Source organism: Macrobrachium nipponense, chromosome 2 (assembly GCF_015104395.2).
Source record: "Macrobrachium nipponense isolate FS-2020 chromosome 2, ASM1510439v2, whole genome shotgun sequence".
In the NCBI taxonomy this organism is placed as follows: domain Eukaryota; kingdom Metazoa; phylum Arthropoda; class Malacostraca; order Decapoda; family Palaemonidae; genus Macrobrachium; species Macrobrachium nipponense.
The window spans coordinates 95,808,733-95,827,244 of NC_087201.1; the positions used below are offsets into that span (position 1 = coordinate 95,808,733).

Genomic DNA, 18,512 nt, shown 5'->3' on the forward strand with positions numbered 1-18,512 from the left:
ATGTTATGGTGCCATAACTCAGTATTGGCACCTTATGGAGTGCCATAAGACTCCTTATAGCGGTGATAACCGGACTTGGCCAGTTATGGCGCCATAAATTACTGATTTCATGACTATATATATATATATGTATGTATAAGTATATATATATATATATATATATATATATATTATATATATATTATATATATATATATATATATATATATATATATATATATATATATATATATATATATATATATATATATATAGCTTGTGTTCAGATCAAATTTGACTTTTATTTCTGGGCTCAGCTCGTGTCGCCTGCGTGAAAATATTCCTTTAATCTATTATTTCTAGGGTAAATGTACTAACACATACCAGAGAATAAATAAAATAAAGAAAAAGGTCAGTATAACTGACTCGCTCACCCTCCAAGAGGGTGTCGTATGAACACTAGGCGAGTGAGACCACTACCACGAGCCAAATGCCAATAGAAATCTCCCACAACAAAACCCTCCATGAGGAGAGCCGACCCACAGAGTGAGCAAGCTCGTACTACTACTACTCCATCCCATGCTGCGACTGCTGCGCCTCTTGGTGGCCATCCTTTTAAGTTAGCGCACACGAGTCACTTGTGCTATTTTTCTCTCTGTGTTTTTTTGTGCCCTTTCGTTGGATTATCTATAATGGAGCGTGCAGCTATTGCAGCAGCTAAGTTAAGTACTCAGTATTTATGGTTAGTTGGTTCTTTCCGGCCCTCAGTCAGTATTTGCCGTTTTTTAGGTATAAATACGACTCGAGGTCGGAAGCATGGCAGCATGGTTCTGCCGCCGGTGGTGGGTTCGTTCTCGGTCTCCCATACCTAGAACATCCCCTTATCTATGTACGCTCTATATTAATTATCCGTTTTACTTAGGGTATTCTGTCTACTCAGGTTTGTCATGCATGCATGTCTTTTACCTTATGTAGGCTTCTTCTTTCCAGACCCTAGTCCCGGCTCTTAGTATCGGCCTCTGACTAGCTTTGAGTGGTAGACTTTCCTTCGGGTTAGTCGTACACTCCTGGATTTTTTTCTTCCTACTATATTGTTTTCTTTCTTTTATTTTATTTTATTATACATGTATTTTGTTATGGTTAGGTTAGTTAGGCGTCTGGCTTAGCCTAGGTCCTGGCTCATCGAGCCTATGCTACCGCTCATCAGTTCGGATGGCTTCCCTATAGCATCTCTCTGATCAGTCGGTTTTGGCCCAGTGGGCTCCTCCCATGCTACGCTTTTCAGTTCAGTTGCTTCCCGATAGCTCTCTCTGATCAGTTGGTGGCCTAGGCTTAGTTATCTTATTTTAGTCTTACCGTCTCGTGGTCACTACGCGATCACGAGACAGCCAGACGCCCTGCCCAGTCCCCTTCCCCCCATCCTCCCGCTCCTTCTGAGTCGGGGGAGGGTGGGTCGGTCTGCCCACGCTCGCTCCACAATACCCGAGCATGCTTCCCTCTCTCCCCCTCAGGCGGAGGGGCCAGGGAGACGGGGACAGACCCAGACTGGACGCGGACCCTCTCCGGCTCATCGGTCCGGACCCGGTGGTAATGTGTGGAGGGGGTACTGGCCTTTCCCCCCATCCGTTGCTTCCTTGTCGCTCCGGTTCGCTCGAGCCTGTATGTCTCCTCGCTCTTCCCGACCTTACTAGGACTCCTTTCCTGATCGGAGTCCTAGCATCCAGCGGGAAGATGTTAGTCCACCCAGTAGAGTGGACCGGAACATACAGTGGGTCCCTGCTAACCTTACCGTATTGCTGAGTTACTACACTCCGCTACGCACTGGACTTGTTCCGGTTCGTTTGAGTTTTAGGTTTAAGTGTTATTAGATTAACTATAAGTTTATCTTAAGACCTTAAACCTTCCCCCCCCCCCTCCTTACATGACTTACCGGATATCTCCGGGATTATAGCCTATTCAGGCGATGCTAGGGGGGTTATGCCCAAATTTTTTCCGAGCTCCGGCATGCAACGGAATTCTTCTGTCCTTTAGCCTGTAAGTGTTATTCTTTAAGATACTCATGTGTCTTCCACTTACAGGCCACCAACTGTGAGCATCCGGGATGCGCCGCCACACTTCAGGACCCATGTGGAACACGAAGTTTGCCGTCCCATGCTCCATGCGCGACTCTGCACGGGACATCCAGGTCTGGTACCATGAGACGTGTACCATATGTTTACGATCTGGTGAGCCAGCTTTTAGAAGGGGTGAGTATTCCATCTCCGGTAGCTGCTCCGCTTCTGTTTTAGTGCTTAAGTTTTCATCATCCACTTTAACTTAAGGCATCTAAGTTTAAGTTATATTTTAAGTTTTAGTTTTAAGTGATTCTTAAATCTAATCTTCGCCCTCTCTTCCAGGCGCCGGCAGTGAAAGATACCGCTCTGGCAACCCTGCGGGCCTGGGTCGGCGGTTTTGGGAAGAACGCCGCCAAGGGTATGCCCTACATCTTGGAGAAGCGGTTGGCGCTGTTAATCTTCCCCGGAGGCAAGGCGACAGGATACGTCGACCCAGTAGAGGCTGGCCCCTACTATCGCCTTCATCCAACAACAGCTGGCTGCCCTCATTAACTGACCAAGACCATGGATATCTCCACGGACGTCGCGACTTTAGATATTAATGTGGAACCTATGGTAGGTGTAGACGACCTGTTGGTCGAGGTAGGTAGGTGGACACCCAAGGGTCACCCTTGGGTGTTACTGTTTCTTCTACTCCTGCAACCTCTCCATCCTTCCAAGGCTTTACAGGTGATGAATTATATACTCCTCCTGACGCTTCGGTTAGACCTAAGGTCAAGGGTCAAGCAGTGAAATCCTTGACTAAGACGTCGTCGTCGTCTAAGAAGTCGACTTCGGCGTCATCCTCCTCACGTAAGTCTCGGCTGGGAATCCCGGAGCAGACAGGTCTAAAAGCTTCTAGCTCCGGCTCTAAGTCCTCGAGGAGTAAATCCTCCAGAGAGAGATCTCGCACCCCGGCAGAGTCACCAGTTCCGCTACCCTTGGTTCCGATTCAGAGCCACCCCTCCACCTCCGCAGCAGCTCCGGCCTTGGACTCCAATGCTGGCCTGTTGCAACAGGTGGGCGACCTGGTTGGGTCCCTAAAGAGTAGCATGGAACAAATGATCTCTCGTCTGTCGGATAGGATTACTTCCAGGACTCCATTATAGCCGGACTGAGAGAAGCCCCTCTAACCTCTCCTTCACTTTCCAATACGAGTGGAACTCAGCTTCCTCCGTATGACTCGCTACCTCCGTTCTCGATGAACAATCCATGGAGAGTAGCGTCATACGCCCCCTTCCAAGACGGTCTCATTTCCATACCGGAATTCGGAACTCGAAGGATAGAGGACTTCGAGTTCTTCCCGGAAGACCTCCAGCCTCCGTTCATAGGCTACGCAAGGCTTACAGCTTCAGCCATGGTTCGGGATGATAGGGTACCAAAGGAGACAGTCCTCTATTCACGAGACCAGGCTCAGAGAGAATGGCTCAGATGTTTAGAGGACATGGATTGTTCTAATACCAGGATACAACCTTTCAAGAGTCCCTTTACCATTTTCACAATGGATGAGAGTACCCCGCTCCCGTTCCTAACAAAGATCGCGAGGTCTACCATCCCAGCGGCCCAGAAGGGGGAACCCATGCCTCAATTGAAGGAAGCAGATCCCACATCTCCGTTGCTCCCCTAGCCGGAGAAGTGGTGGGAGGACTTGCCCAAAGCAAACCTTCTCGGCTGGCAAACTCAAACCGGACTGTGCTATGGAGCAGTTTGGTGAAAAGCTACACCCAGGCTCCCAGATAGCCTTATTCAGGCTGAATTTGACGCGAAATCGCGATTAGCCAGATCAATTAACTCTATGGCTATGTCCGAGGTAGCAACCATAGCTTATGGCTCAGAACGCTTTTTAAGCTCATGACCAAGCCCTGACCAAACGGTACAGTCGGATATGTTTGAGTTTGCCACTGCTAGAACGAATTGTAGGAAGCATGTCCTACAAGATGGCAACCATTCGACATGAGCCGAATAGGTTACTCTCGTCTAACATCTGGGGAGCAGATCTTTTCCCAGAAGCTATGGTGAAGGAAGTCCAGTCAGAGGCTACGAGGCTGAACCAGAGCCTTAAGGACCGTGGGCCTTAAACGGCTAAGAGGAGACAAGACCTAACACCCTAAAGGTAAGGGACAGAGGAAACCGAGGCGTTTTTCCATCCTTACCTGAAAAAGCAGCCACGCTTTCCTCAGCAAGTTCCAGCGGTGCCCTTAGTCAAACAGCCCAACCTTCCACCTCTAAGGCCCAATCACAGCCAATTTATGTGATATCCCCTCAGCCTCAGCCCTCCACCTCTTACGCCATCTCTCCAGCTTACAATCAAGCCTTCGAGAGTCAAGCTTCACAGAAGTATGACCGCTCGGGTAAGGGAGGCAGAGGTAAGCGTTCCTTTCGCGGGAGAGGATCGAGAGGTTTCCCCTTTAACAGGGGTGGAAAGCACTTCAGAGGAGGCCGAGGCGGTTACCAGAACCAATGAAGAAACTTCAGGTAGGAGGGAGGCTGTTTCACTTTCGCCACCGGTGGAACTTCAGCGAATGGGCTCAGATGCATAGTGTCAAAAGGCCTGGGTTGGAGCTGGTTTGACGAACCAACACCTCCATCCAGACCTTTTCCGTCAACTTCCTTCCAAGGAATTGACAGAGTACGCAGAGGACCTCCTTCAGAAAGGAGCTATAGCGAGAGTCAAGAGATTAAAATTTCAAGGTCGCTTGTTCCAGCGTGCCAAAGAAAGGCTCACAAAAAAGAAGGGTAATCTTAGACTTGGTTGTCCCGCTTAAACTTAGCCATCCGCTGCGACAAGTTCAAGATGCTCACGATCTCACAGGTGCGGACTTACTTCACCCCGTGGGGCCGTCACCACCTCTATCGATCTTACAGACGCCTACTATCATATCCCTATTGCAAGACACTTCCGTCCATATCTGGGTTTCAAGATAGGAGACCAGGCATTCTCCTTCAAGGTAGTTCCCTTCGGACTCAACGTGGCACCCAGGGTGTTCACGAAACTAGCGGAAGTGGTAGTGCAACAACTCAGATCACAAGGGATTATGGTAGTAGCGTATCTCGACGATTGGTTGATCTGGGCTTCACAGTCGAGGAATGCAACAGAGCTACACTGAAAGTGATTCAGTTCCTGGAATATCTAGGCTTCAAGATAAACAGGACCAAGTCAAGACTCACTCCAGAGTCAGACTTTCAGTGGCTGGGCATTCAATGGAATCTATCCTCCCATACTCTGTCGATTCCATCAACCAAAAGGAAAGAAATAGCGAAGTCAGTCAAGCAATTTCTAAGTCACAAGCTGGCGTCAAGGAGAGCTCAGGAGAGGATCCTGGGTTCTCTCCAGTTTGCATCAGTGACGAACGTCTTAATGAAAGCCAAACTGAAAGACCTAACCAGAATCTGGCGCTCACGAGCAAATGTCAGGTCCAGGACAAAACTATCCTCAGTCCCTCTGATTCTAAAGAATCGACTTCGGCCGTGGGCGAAAGTCAAGAATTTGTCAGTGTCAGTACCACCCCTTCAGTTCCCTCCACCAGGGATTACCATCCACACAGACGCATCCTTAAGCGGTTGGGAGGGTACTCCCAGGTCCAAAAGGTTCAAGGAACTTGGTCACCTCAGTTCAGTCAGTTCCATATAAACGTACTGGAGGCAATGGCAGTGTTCTTGACTCTAAAAAGGTTGCGCCCACCAAAGTACTCCCACATAAAGCTAGTTCTGGACAGCGCAGTGGTAGTACATTGTATAAACAGAGGAGGCTCCAGTCACGTCATCTAAATCATGTGATGGTAGCCATCTCTCCCTGGCAGACAAGTTCAGTTGGCATCTCTCCTCCACTCACATATACTGGAGTGAGAAACGTCATAGCAGACGCGTTATCCCGATCAGTACCCCTAGAGTCGGAATGGTCACTGGACAACAGTTTCGTTCCAATGGATCCTTCAAAGAGTCCCAGGGCTACAGGTGGATCTCTTCGCATCTCAAGCGATCACAAACTCCCTGTTATGTAGCCCCCAACCTGGACCCTCTGGCCTATGCCACGGACGCCCTGGCTCTAGACTGGAACAACTGGAAGAAGATTTATGTCTTTCCCCCAGTGAATCTTCTTATGAAAGTTTTAAACAACTCAGGACGTTCAAGGGTCAAGTGGCTCTAGTAGCCCCAGACTGGCCGAAGAGCAATTGGTATCCCCTAATTCTGGAGCTGGCCTTCGTCCTCTTCGGATCCCCAATCCCAGGCTCTCCCAGTCAGTACAAACGAAGACTGTGTTCGCTTCCTCAGGGATTCTCAAAAACCCTAACTTTATGGATTTCATGAAGTTTGCGGCAAAAAGAGGATGCGAATATTGACCCTCAGAATATTCTCTTCTTGGAATCCGATAAAAGGGATTCAACTTTGAGACAGTATGATGCTGCTGTCAAAAAGTTGCAATCTTCCTGAGAGAATCTGATATTAGAATCATGACAGTTAATTCAGCTATATCCTTTTTCAGATCCTTATTTGAAAAAGGTTTAGCAGCTAGCACGATTACGACAAACAAGTCAGCCTTGAAAAAGATATTTCAATTTGGGTTCAACATAGACTTGACGGATTCCTACTTCTCGTCTATTCCTAAGGCATGTGCTAGACTTAGACCTTCTGTAAGGCCTACGTCAGTTTCATGGTTCTTAAACGATGTTCTAAAACTGGCTTCAGAAACCGATAATGACACATGCTCGTTATAATGCTCTTAAGGAAAACCCTGTTTTTATTAAGCTTAGCTTCAGGAGCAAGAATTTCAGAACTGTCGGCTTTATCCAGAGATCCCGGATCATATTCAATTCCTTCCCACAGGGAAGTACTACTTTCTCCGGAACGTAGCTTTTTAGCAAGAACGAAGATCCTTTGATGAGGTGGGAACCTTGGAAGGTACTACCCCTTCCACAAGATGTATCTCTTTGACCCAGTTACAACCTTACGAGCCTTTCTGTCCAGGACCTCCTCATCCTCATCGGGTCCCCTCTTTAAGAGGGAAAAAGGTGGAACTTTATCCTTTAAAGGCATCAGGCAACAATCCTGTACTTTATTAAGCAAGCCAATCCTGACTCTTCCCGAAAGCACATGATGTCAGGGCAGTAGCCACCTCAAATTAATTATTTTCCAACACATGAACTTCGATGAGTTGAAAAAGTGGTACTACCGGATGGAAATCGCCGACAGTGTTCAAACGCCATTACCTTAAGTCCTTGGAAGCTCTGAAATTTTCAGCAGTAGCAGCGGGAAACATAGCCTTCCCCTGATTCTAGTTAATTTGTAGTAGAAGATTCAGTCCTCCTTTCTACCTGCTTCACCCAACAGTTCGTCATTCCTACCGTGTTCATTTACATTCACCTGGTGTCTTAGCTGCTTTTAATGATGATTTAGTGCGTGCCCCTTATTTTTTGCTAGAAACTCACAGATTATTATGGATTTTGATCTCATGGATGTTACGCCCCTTAGTTTTTATGCTAGGGGATACATCTCATTTATAATGGTTACGGGTTTTTGTATATTAAGTCATATGCATTCCTTTAATATATTATCCTTTGTTGGTTTAATTTGTTCACTTGATTATTTTAATTGCTATTATATTTTGATACATGCCTTTACACAGATAGCATTTTGTTACATGTAAGCCAATTTACCTCTGTACATATGTAAATTACCTTATGATAAGAAACATGTTTAGAATTAAGGGTAATTTAAGCATATTTCTATTTTGTATCACTGTGTATTTGTATCTTTTTAGCAATATATTCTTTTTTATATTTACTTTATTTTTTATTTGAGACCTATTCTGATTTATTTTATTACTTTTGTTTACAATCTTGTGCTATTTCTCTGGTACGATTTCGCGCAGCGACACGAGCTGAGCCCAGGAAAAGGGATTTGACGTAAGGAAAAATCTATTTCTGGGCGATTGCTCTGTCGCCAGCGAAATCCCACCCTACCCATCCCTTCGCCCAAGATTTGTCTGCTAACTTCAGGATGGCCACCCCAGAGGCGCAGCAGTCGGCAGCATGGGATGGAGTAGTAGTAGTACGAGCTGCTCACTCTGTGGGTCGCTCTCCTCATGGAGGGTTTTTTGTTGTGGGAGATTTCTATTGGCATTTGGCTCGTGGTAGTGGTCTCCACTCGCCTAGTGTTCATACCGACACCCTCTTGGAGGGGTGAGCGAGTCAGTTATACTGACCTTTTTCTTTATTTTATTTATTCTCTGGTATGTGTTTAGTACATTTACCCTAGAAATAATAGATTAAATGATATTTCGCTGGCGACACGAGCCAATCGCCCAGAAATAGATTTTTCCTTACGTCAAAATACCCTTTATTGTACCTATGTATCTAAACCGTAGGGATAGTTTTGATTCTGGCCATGGCAAATATACTTTATCAATTATAATATCTCAGGTATAAGTTATTCCCATAGTATAGTGATTTTGATTTTGAATATATATGATTTATATACTATATATAAATATATATATATATTATTATATATATATATATATATATATATATATATATATATATAGTCCACATATTTATTATATAATATATATATTATATATATATATATATTATATATATATAATATATAATTGATTTCAATTAGTGTTAGTTGTACGTACAGTACACGACAATTAATTAACAACCACTACCTGGTCCAGGAGTACATGCAATATTGGTTGCTTGCATGTTCTTGTTACTTTTCACCCATATAATTAGTTAACTTCATTAAAATTTGGTATGCATTGAGTTTTTTTCTCTAATCCTTTTCCTATATATTATTCAATTGATTTACAAAATTAAGAAGAGTTACTCGGACTCTCATATTGTTTATTGACGTGTTAGTTACCTTACCTCATATATTTTTCACTGATGTGTTCCTTTGTACACACACACACACACACACACATTCACACTTACTAATTCAAAAGTATTTAGCCATGTTTTAAATTTTTCCTTGATTATCTTTCATTTTTATTATTACAGGGATGATGTATACTTCAAAGTGCTCAAGTGAATTATTTCATCATCCCATTTTTGTTTCCACAGATTTGACCTTGGGAAACATGAAAGCCCTGATTCTGGTGGGAGGATACGGCACCAGATTACGTCCTCTCACCCTGAGCAGACCAAAACCTTTGGTGGAGTTTGCTAACAAACCAATTGTATTGCATCAGATTGAAGCCTTAGTTCAAGCTGGAGTAACTCAAGTGGTTCTGGCTGTGTCTTATCATGCAGAACAGATGGAACAAGAACTAGCTCAAGAAGCTCAAAAGGTAAAAAGGAAAAATTGGAATTATATTTGTACACACAATTACCTTCACTGTGATCATTACTGCTCATGGTGTGTGTACAACCAAACCACCACATCAGAAACCAGTGGTTATTATGTCCCTGTTCAGTTTCAGATTAGTGATCATCACTGTGGGGCCTTGGGTGTGCATATCTAAGCAAGTTCTGTGAGGTTTACTAGTTGTCTTGAGGGCAACTAACATTCTGTCGTCAGATACCAGCTACTCTTCATAACATTCCTGACCCCTTTTCATATCCCGTAACTTTGCACCTACTGTTTGTCTCCTATCCTTTTTCTGTCTTCTTCATTATGCCATTAATAAAAATATTAAGCCCCAATGGAGATATAACATTCTTATCTTACACCAATTATACTCGTAGTTACATATTAACTATCAATACTGTAATTACTCTTGATGATTGATGCATTATCTTCTGCATCATTACTTCCCAACACCCTTAAGATTGCAACTCTGTTTCATTTAAGCCACATGCTGGTTTTTCCTTACAAATCTCAAACCTCTCAAACATGTTTCATGATAAACATTTGATTAACACACATGTCTTTGTCTAAACCTAAACTTCTCTTTCTCATCACTATGTGCCTTAACTTTGTACACTAATTCATATTTGTACCATGTACATGCCACATTTACTTAACATTTTGATCCGTACCACCTGTTCCAATAGAACTCACTTACCTTAGTCAACTACTGAATAGTACTTTCACATTATGCTGTGGTATTTCATTTGTAATCACATCAACTTCCCCATTTTCCATTCTTGTACTTTTGATTGCCCTCCATACATCACCGGTAGTCACCTCATCACCCCCACAAATACTCCCAAACTTATTTTCACCCTCCACAGTTTCTTTATTGAGATTTGTCACACTGTCAACAACTCTGAAAGCATCTCTAAATTTGTCTTTTAATATTCATTTGTTCTGTAATGTTTTTCTTTGAATTTTGTTGTAGCGTATCTTGTTCTCCCTCAAGTACGTATTTGTTTTAATTTATCCATAAATTTTTATTGCATCCTACATATTTTTGCCATGCTTTACCATTGAATACCATAGTCAATTTCTTGTATACATACACCTGACCTGTTTATTATGCAACTGCACTGCTTTTTGACCCAGTCTCTGGATCATGCAAACTTCTCATAAATATCCTACTCATGTGTTCAATCCTAGTTCATTTAACAACAGTTGTCTTCTGTTTCTTATCAGATGTACTTTTTGTATTACTGTCTTAATTATATTTTAGTTATCTTTCAAACCCCAACCTTCCAATTAGAACCACTGTGTATTGCATGTATCACTTTAGCCACATAATAATCATATATACTTCAAACTACTTTCTTCATCATTACAAACATCGTCTTCATACTCTATCTACTCTTTGCAACTCGGGCGGCTCGCGTATAGGCACTGTGGAATTGCAGCACCCCTTATTTTCTCTCAAAATTTATAATAGCATACAGTGTCCTGTAATTTGGTTTTTTTTTCTTTAATATTTGTACATAATATTTAATAATATGATAAATCATTCACAGCGTCATTGGTCATTGTCATTCGTCTCATTTGTGAAGAAACTACGAAAATGCTTGTATGGAACTGTGTGCTTCATAGCTCCAGCGACACAGTGTTTTGTTGTTTTGCACATGCGCACATGTCTGAGAGAAGGGAAGAGGAGGGCCCGAAGTGGAGAAAAGTGCCCATTTCCATGTTTACAATTTGTATCAGTGTGTAACCATGACTTAGGAAAGGCTCAATGCATTTGCAGTAATTTCAATTGTGGAAATTTCCTCACCAGTCATCCAGAAATCAAGGAGAAAGTTATTAACCTTTTTGTTCAAAATAAAACAAGAAGAGTGGATTTCATTTTTAAATGAAGGGATCAAGCTGGACTGGAACAATTTATATGTAACTTAAAAAAAATTTAATTTTGTTCAGGCTTTTCTTTGTGTGTGTGTGTATGTATTTCATTTTGCACAATATTAAGATAGGGCTTAAAAATTTTCTGAAGTACCACCCCCACTAATTTAAGTCATGAGCTGCCACTGCTTTGCAAACAGTTTTAACAAACTCTTCCATAGTTACATATCTGTCTCAAGTATGTTTTAAGTTCTTTTGAAATCATATACATATTCCCAACAGTAAAGCCCATTTTGGAGCACATTTCAATGGGACATTTTTTTTTCTACTCTAGGCATTCCATATATATGCACTATCAAAATATACTACCAGTATTGATATACGTAGTACGTACATACAGGGTTGGATGGTTAAAGCTAAGTAAAGTGCATCTTGTTTCAAAGGTTTTTTTTTGGGGGGGAAACTACAAATTGAAGGTACTTGTCTTGTTGACATTTTTTTTCTTTTACCCACTAGTTTTTCATTGTACTATATTCTGAGAATCACCATGGAATCATAATTTTTAATCAGATTGTTTACTATGTCATCATAGTCCTTCTAAGGTGCCATTTGTCATTTCAAACTGATTGTAACATTATTTTCCACATTTATTTTACTCAGATTTGTTTGGTTTATTTTTGAAAAATTATAGGTTAAAGTTAGATTTTTAACCCATAGCTTTTTCAGTAGAATTTCTCTGGAAAGAATAGTGATTTTACGTAATTTTTTGTTTTCTTCATTTATTTATAAATTTCATGTAAGTAACTTACCAAGTAACTACAAAGTTAACTTTTCCCACTGGCATGGGAGCTAAGAACTTTAATGCCTTCTGTCAGGGAGTGATAGAAACAATGCAAAAGAGAAAGCTCACTTCTTTCCTGCCAGCTTTTGGTGTAACATTGAAATTCTGTGGCAGCTTTGGTTTGAATCGCTTATTGCATTTTTGGGAATATCACAGGATTTGGTGATGTACTGAGTTATTTGATAGCTTACAGTTTAACCTAGACTTTTTGTTTTGATTTGTGATGATTAACGATGTCAGACTCTAGTTCCTCCAGGTACATGTTCGAATGACCTGACATGTAATGAATGTAAGAATTTGGACGTAAACCAGTGGAAGGTTTTAAAGTCTCATTCATAGTGAATACTGTGGCGCCAGTACTAGCAGAGGGGGTGGCCGTCTATCACATCAACTCTCCCTGACAAAGGTCACTGTCATACTCCCCTGACATCTCATATGCTGGGAAAGACATACTGGAGGTCCAAAGTAGGTTGAAGGGGTTTGCCCATGGCCAGTTGCTCCCTCAGTTAAACATATCGCTAGTGATTTGCCTAATGAAAGACCCTGAGACTTCTATTGGAAGGACATCTCCGTTGGTGTCCATCAGTTGTCTTCAGACTTGAACAACCCCGACATGAGACATTCTAGGTGTCTTTGCAGTGTGTCATGTCCCCTGAAAAGATGTAGCGGTAACAAGCCATCCCCTATTCCAACGAAATGGATAAGAGATCCCTCTCTCAGTCCTCAACCAGGTTGCAGTACCTGGCGCAGCCTGGATTACTTTTCACCAGAGTGGCAGTATTTGGTGGCCAGGAACTCATCAAACAAAACGCTCCTCAATGTTGTCTTGGCACCCACATGAGCAACCAATGTATTCTTCCAAACAACATATGACAGTCATAGTCCCTAGTGCCCGCAGACTGACAATGTGCACTTGGCGCCAACTGACAAGTGCCCAGCGCCAACCAAGCACCCATCCAGATCTAGTTCACCTGCTCCCAAAGCAGACGACCTGTCTTTTGCTTGCATTAAACAGCAGTTGGAGACATGTTACGATTTCTCAAGGCTCCTGTTGGCATTAAGCCTTCCAATATTTTATCTATGTCACCAACCTCTTCTTTGAAGGAGGATGAATTAGTTCAAGAATCAACTTCTTCAGCGTATGCCCCTCTTATAAGATATTTTATGGTGGCTTTTCCATAACATTTTCAGCCAGCCGTGACAATTTCACCAGCCTCTACCTTCTAAATGTGGAACCAAGTGGACTCCAGCTATTGGCTTGCCAGGATGGTCCTACCTTCTTCGAAGAAAGCTCTGCAGGATGTCAAAGATTGGGTTGCAATGAAAAGGGAGAGAGGGAAGGCCATTTTTGCCATACATACATCAAGAATTACAACTAGAAGATACGTGCCTTATTCTACTGGAGAAGCCCATTCCCTGGGAGGTGCTGCTTCATCCCAGGGAGACTTCTTGGGCCCGATTGACTCGGTGTGCTACTTTTCGTCTGCTAAAATTATGTTTGCTTCCACAGAATTAAACGACCTGGTGAAGGGTGTATTTAAAGTCTTCAGTCTTCCATTTCCTTGACTGGATGGTTGGTTCTCTTGCCAAGAAGATCAGGGACTGTGATACTTTGGCGACAAACTTTTCTCCAGACTAACTGGGTCTACTTTCACATGCTGATAAAGCCATAAAAGATGGCTCCTTGGAACGTGTGGCTCCTTTTTTGCTGGGAGTGTTTAAGAAAAAGGAATTGTGGTGCTCATTTTACCATTAAGTCAGCCTTATTATATATTTTCATTTGATAATCGTTACTGTTTTCCTCAGCCAGCAGTGGGAAATAGCTACAGATTACAGAAGAAATTAACTCAAGAGGTTAGGGAAATAGCTATGGCTTTACAGTGAAAATCTACTCAAGACCTCCTGGCTCATTTTTTTTTTTGAGGCAGACAAGGTATTCATTCCAAACCTAGTTCGAGAGTGTGCTTTACAGCAAGATCCGTCAAGAAAACTTCTGCCAGACAGCCATCTAGAAAATGATGCATCTGTCCTTTACACACCTATGGGAGCCAGACTACTCTTTAGGGAAAACTGGAGTGTCAGAGGCACAGAGTCGTGGACAGTCAAGATCCTGAAGGAGGGCTACTCAGTTCCATTCAAGGAGTATTCCCCACTCGTGTCAGCACTGATCGCATTGACAGCCCACTTATGAAACTCCGAAAGATTTGCAGATCTGTTGGAGGAAGTGTCATCCCTCTTGCAGAAGAGACCCATGTAGGAGGTGGAAGACCGCACAATGAAAGGTTTTTACCTTTCGTAGTCCCTAAGTCATCAGGGGGTTGGAGACCTGTCCTCAATGTCAGCGCTCTGAGCTTCTTCATCCAGAGGCGAAGTTCAAAATGGAGACGAGTCAGTCGAAGCTTTCATCCATTCAACAGGTAAATTGGATGATCACCCTGGACATGAAGGACACTTATTTCCATGTTACTCCTGTCCATCCAGACTCCAGGAAATACCTCACATTTGTCTTTGAGGACAGAGTCTTCCAGTTTCGAGCCCTGTTTTGGCCTTCCCACAACTCCACAAGTATTTACATTGGTGCTAGCCCCCTCTCATGAGGTGGTTGCACCTTCTAGGTATCAGCGTCTGAATATACCTGGACAACTGGCTTCTCTGTTCACCATCACAGAAACAGTGTGTGAAGGATCTTCAGAGAACACTTCTTCTCACCCAGGAACTAGGACTGTTAATAAATTTACCTAGTCTCTACTGATTTGACTCGGGAGATTATCTATTTAGGTATGAGGATAAACTGAATTTTCAGGCTTTTCCATCTCCAAGAGAATAGAATCCTGCCTACAAACAGTACACGATCTTCTTTCACTCCCATCTTGTTTAGCGGATCGTTGGATGAGCCTTTTGGGAACTCTTTCACCCATTGAGAGTTCATGAAGTTAGGGAGACTGCATATGAGACCTCGGCAGTTCTTCCCAAGGCAAGTTGGGGCAGGAAGAAACAACCAGACTGTGATGTTCCCCATAATGAAGGAAATAAAATCAGATCTGCAATGGCAGACATCCTAAGACAGACTTTTGGAAGGAAAGTTGCTGTGCCTTGTGAACTCCAATCTAAACTTCTTTGCAGATGCCTCAGACCTAGGCTGGGGAGCCCTTCTGGGGAGCATGTAAGCTTCCAGGACACGTCTATAGTGAAAGAACTGCCATTCATCTGAGCCTAATGCCCTTTGTTCAGGACACAGACAAGACCATGGTGGTGCACTCAGACAACACCACGTCCCTTTCCTACATAAGGAAGGAAGGCAGAACCCACTCCTCTCTCTGCAATGATGCGAAGGAACTTCTTATTTGGGTGAACAAGAATCAGTGTGGTGTTATTCACCTGCTTCATTCAATGGGAAATGAAGGTTTTAGCGGTTGTGCTAAGTCGTTTGGGGCAAATCCTTCCTATGGAGTAGACCCTGAACCCCAGTCTCCAACAGTCTTTGGAAGTTGTGGGGCAGGCTGACTATGGACCTGTTCGCCACATCAAAGAACCTCCATCTTCCTCTGTTTTGTTTGCTGGCTTCGAACCTGCATGGGCGACAGATACCATGCTCATAGATTGGTCAAACCTGAATCTTTACACCTTCCTTTCATTCAACATGGTAAGGGAGGTCGTCAACAAATTTTGATCCCATCCAACATGAAGAAGACCCTGATAGCTCCGTTTTGGCCACACACAAGGAATGGTTTCCAGACCCTCTGAAACTTCTAGTGGATTTTCCAAGATTACTCCCACAAGATCCACAGACACTCAAACAGCCCCAACTGTGGAAATTCCATCAAGGACTATCTGATCTAGCTTTGACAGGCTTCAGATTGTCGGAGTCTCATCAGAGTGAAGGGATTCTCTAGGTAAGCTGCACAAGCTATTGCAAGATGTAACATCAGTCTTCTTGCCAAGTATACCAATCCAAGTGGGCTGTCTTCCGTAGATGGTGTTAGCAGGCGTAACATCTCGTTTCCTAAAAGCTTTATAGCCCAAATAGCAGTCTTTGCCCTATTCCAAAGGACTGCCAAGGGGCTCTTTTCATCCACCATCAAAGGCTATAGAGCAATGCTGGGATCTGTGTAGAAGCATAGGGGTCTAGATTTGGCTTCTAACCAAGATATTAGTGACTTCATGAGTGTTTTGTGAAACTTACAAGCAAGCAAGCAAGCAAGCAGGAGCTGGTTGTGTCTTGAAACTTAGATGTAGTCCTACAGTGGTTAATGGGCCCAACTTTTGAGCCTCTGCATTCCACATCTTTTAAAAACTTGACAAAGAAAACTACATTCCTCGTAGCCTTAGCCACTGTCAAACGAGTGTGTGAGCTACAAGCCATAGAGAAGCGAATTGGTTTTGCTCAAATAGATCCAGTATATACACCTTTACACTATGTTTCTTTGCAAAAAATAAGATGCCTTTCAATCCTTGGCTGTGCTTGTTTATTAAAATCCTTGGAGGATGAGGAAAGGGTCCTTTGTCCTGTCAGGGCCCTTAGGTATTATGTAGACAGAACCATGAGAATCAGAGGCCCAGCCAGCAATCTATGGTGCTCTGTTAAAAATCCCTCTTGGCCTTTATCAATAATATATTATCATATTTTCTGAGAACCCTTATTTCAGAGGCACACTCACAGATCTAAGGAGACATACTGTCTAGCTCTAAGGTGAGGGCACATGAGATCAGAGCGGTCGCCACTTGTTTAAGTTCAGGCATAATGTCACTTTCAGTGATCCTTCAGTCAACTTGCTGGAAGTGTAATTTCATTTTCACGACTCACCTATTTGAAAGAAATGGATACAGTTTTTGAGAATTTCAGTACAGTGGGTCCCTTATTGGTAGCTGGCATGGTATTGAGGGAAAAAGCATAGGAAGTATTCTTTCCTTGTCCTCTTCGCCTTGAAATAAGGGTATTGAGTTTTTTGGGGAGCCCAGGAGTACTTGGTACCTGAGTCCCCAGCAGTCTTTACTGAGAGGGTAATGGTTTTTAATTAACTTGCAGTGTAGGTGACAGTGTTGTCTGGTCTGCTTGTTTTTTGGTACAGCACCCAGGGCAAGGGCAACTTATCTTATGCTTTGCGGGTATTTGGAATAGTTCTCCTTTACTCCAAATCTTCCTCTTTAAAGTAGAAACTACTCATGGCCACTCCACTAAGTCACTACAGGTCAAGATGAGCACCGACCAGAGGCAGTAATCACCTTCTATAGCTCTCTTACCCGGTAAGGAAAAAAAAAAACATATTTCAGTTTAACCAGACCACTGAGCTGATTGCCAGCTCTCCTAGAGCTGGCTGAAGGATTAGATTTTTATTTACATTGGTAGGAACCAATTGGTTTCTTAGCAACGGAACCTACAGTGTATTGTGGGATCTGAACAATATTATATCGAGAAATTAATTTCTAATCACCAGAAATATATTCCTCTAATTCTGTACTGGCTGCAGCTGGGAGTGAACTCGGGCTACCAGATCGGTATGCGAGTACATAACCGACTCGTCCAGCGAGGAACTACCAGGGAAGAAAAGTGCTAACAGAGTTCATGTTTCAAATTTATCTTCATACCTGACTTTTTGGAACAGTAAATGTCCATATATCCCACCTCCTATCAGTGCAGGATTCAGCTTTGTAATTACTTGTTAAGTTACTTATATGAATACAGGCAGTCCCAGGTTTATGGCAATCCGGTCTTATGGGGCTAGATGGTGATTTATGACGCACCAAGTTTCGGTTATCGGTGCCATAAGGGGTCAATAATAGAGTTATGGCACCATAACATACCTAAGAGAGGTGCCATTAACCAGTTATCAGCGCCATTATCGGTACCATTAGTTCCCTAAATTGCCGAGTTTCAGTTAATGGCGGTTTTTGCTTATCAGCACCCTGCTGAGAACGATAACCGGGGACTGCCTGTATGGTATTTTCATAATAGAATTAATTTTCATATATACTTACCAAGTAACTACAAATTGGAGCCCTCCCTCATCCCCTCTTATGGACATTAAGCAGAAAAGAAGTGAGCTTTTTCTTGCAATGTTTCTATTGTTCCCTGATAGAGGGCACAAAATAATAGTACTACAATGCGCATTTCAAATGTTTAGCTGTCATGTGAGTGGAAAGGTTGGCTATGTAGTTACTTGGTAAGTATATATGAAACTTAATTTTATTATGAAAATACCATATTTGTACTAGTGTAATAAGAAACATTGTGAGGCAGTTTCCAACATGTTTCCTGTCATTAGATTATCTAGCAAAATTAGATTATCTGGCCAATAGATCATTCCTAGTATATTTGTTTGTTGCTGAAAATTTGTTGGAAAAATTATCAAGGTTTGTGAATGTTTCTTGTCATATTTTTCATTACCCAAAACTTGTAAAAGTTGGTAGCC

At 42.7% G+C, this 18,512-nt stretch overlaps 1 protein-coding gene across 1 annotated transcript in view; it reads left to right on the forward strand.

The window, feature by feature from the left end:
* The window catches only part of LOC135220807 (mannose-1-phosphate guanyltransferase beta-like), a 165,219-nt gene that overhangs the window by 37,801 nt on the left and 108,906 nt on the right, over positions 1-18,512 (forward strand). Inside the window, 1 exon segment of the mRNA XM_064258317.1 lies at positions 9,140-9,366. Coding sequence (XP_064114387.1) covers positions 9,140-9,366 — 227 coding nt within the window.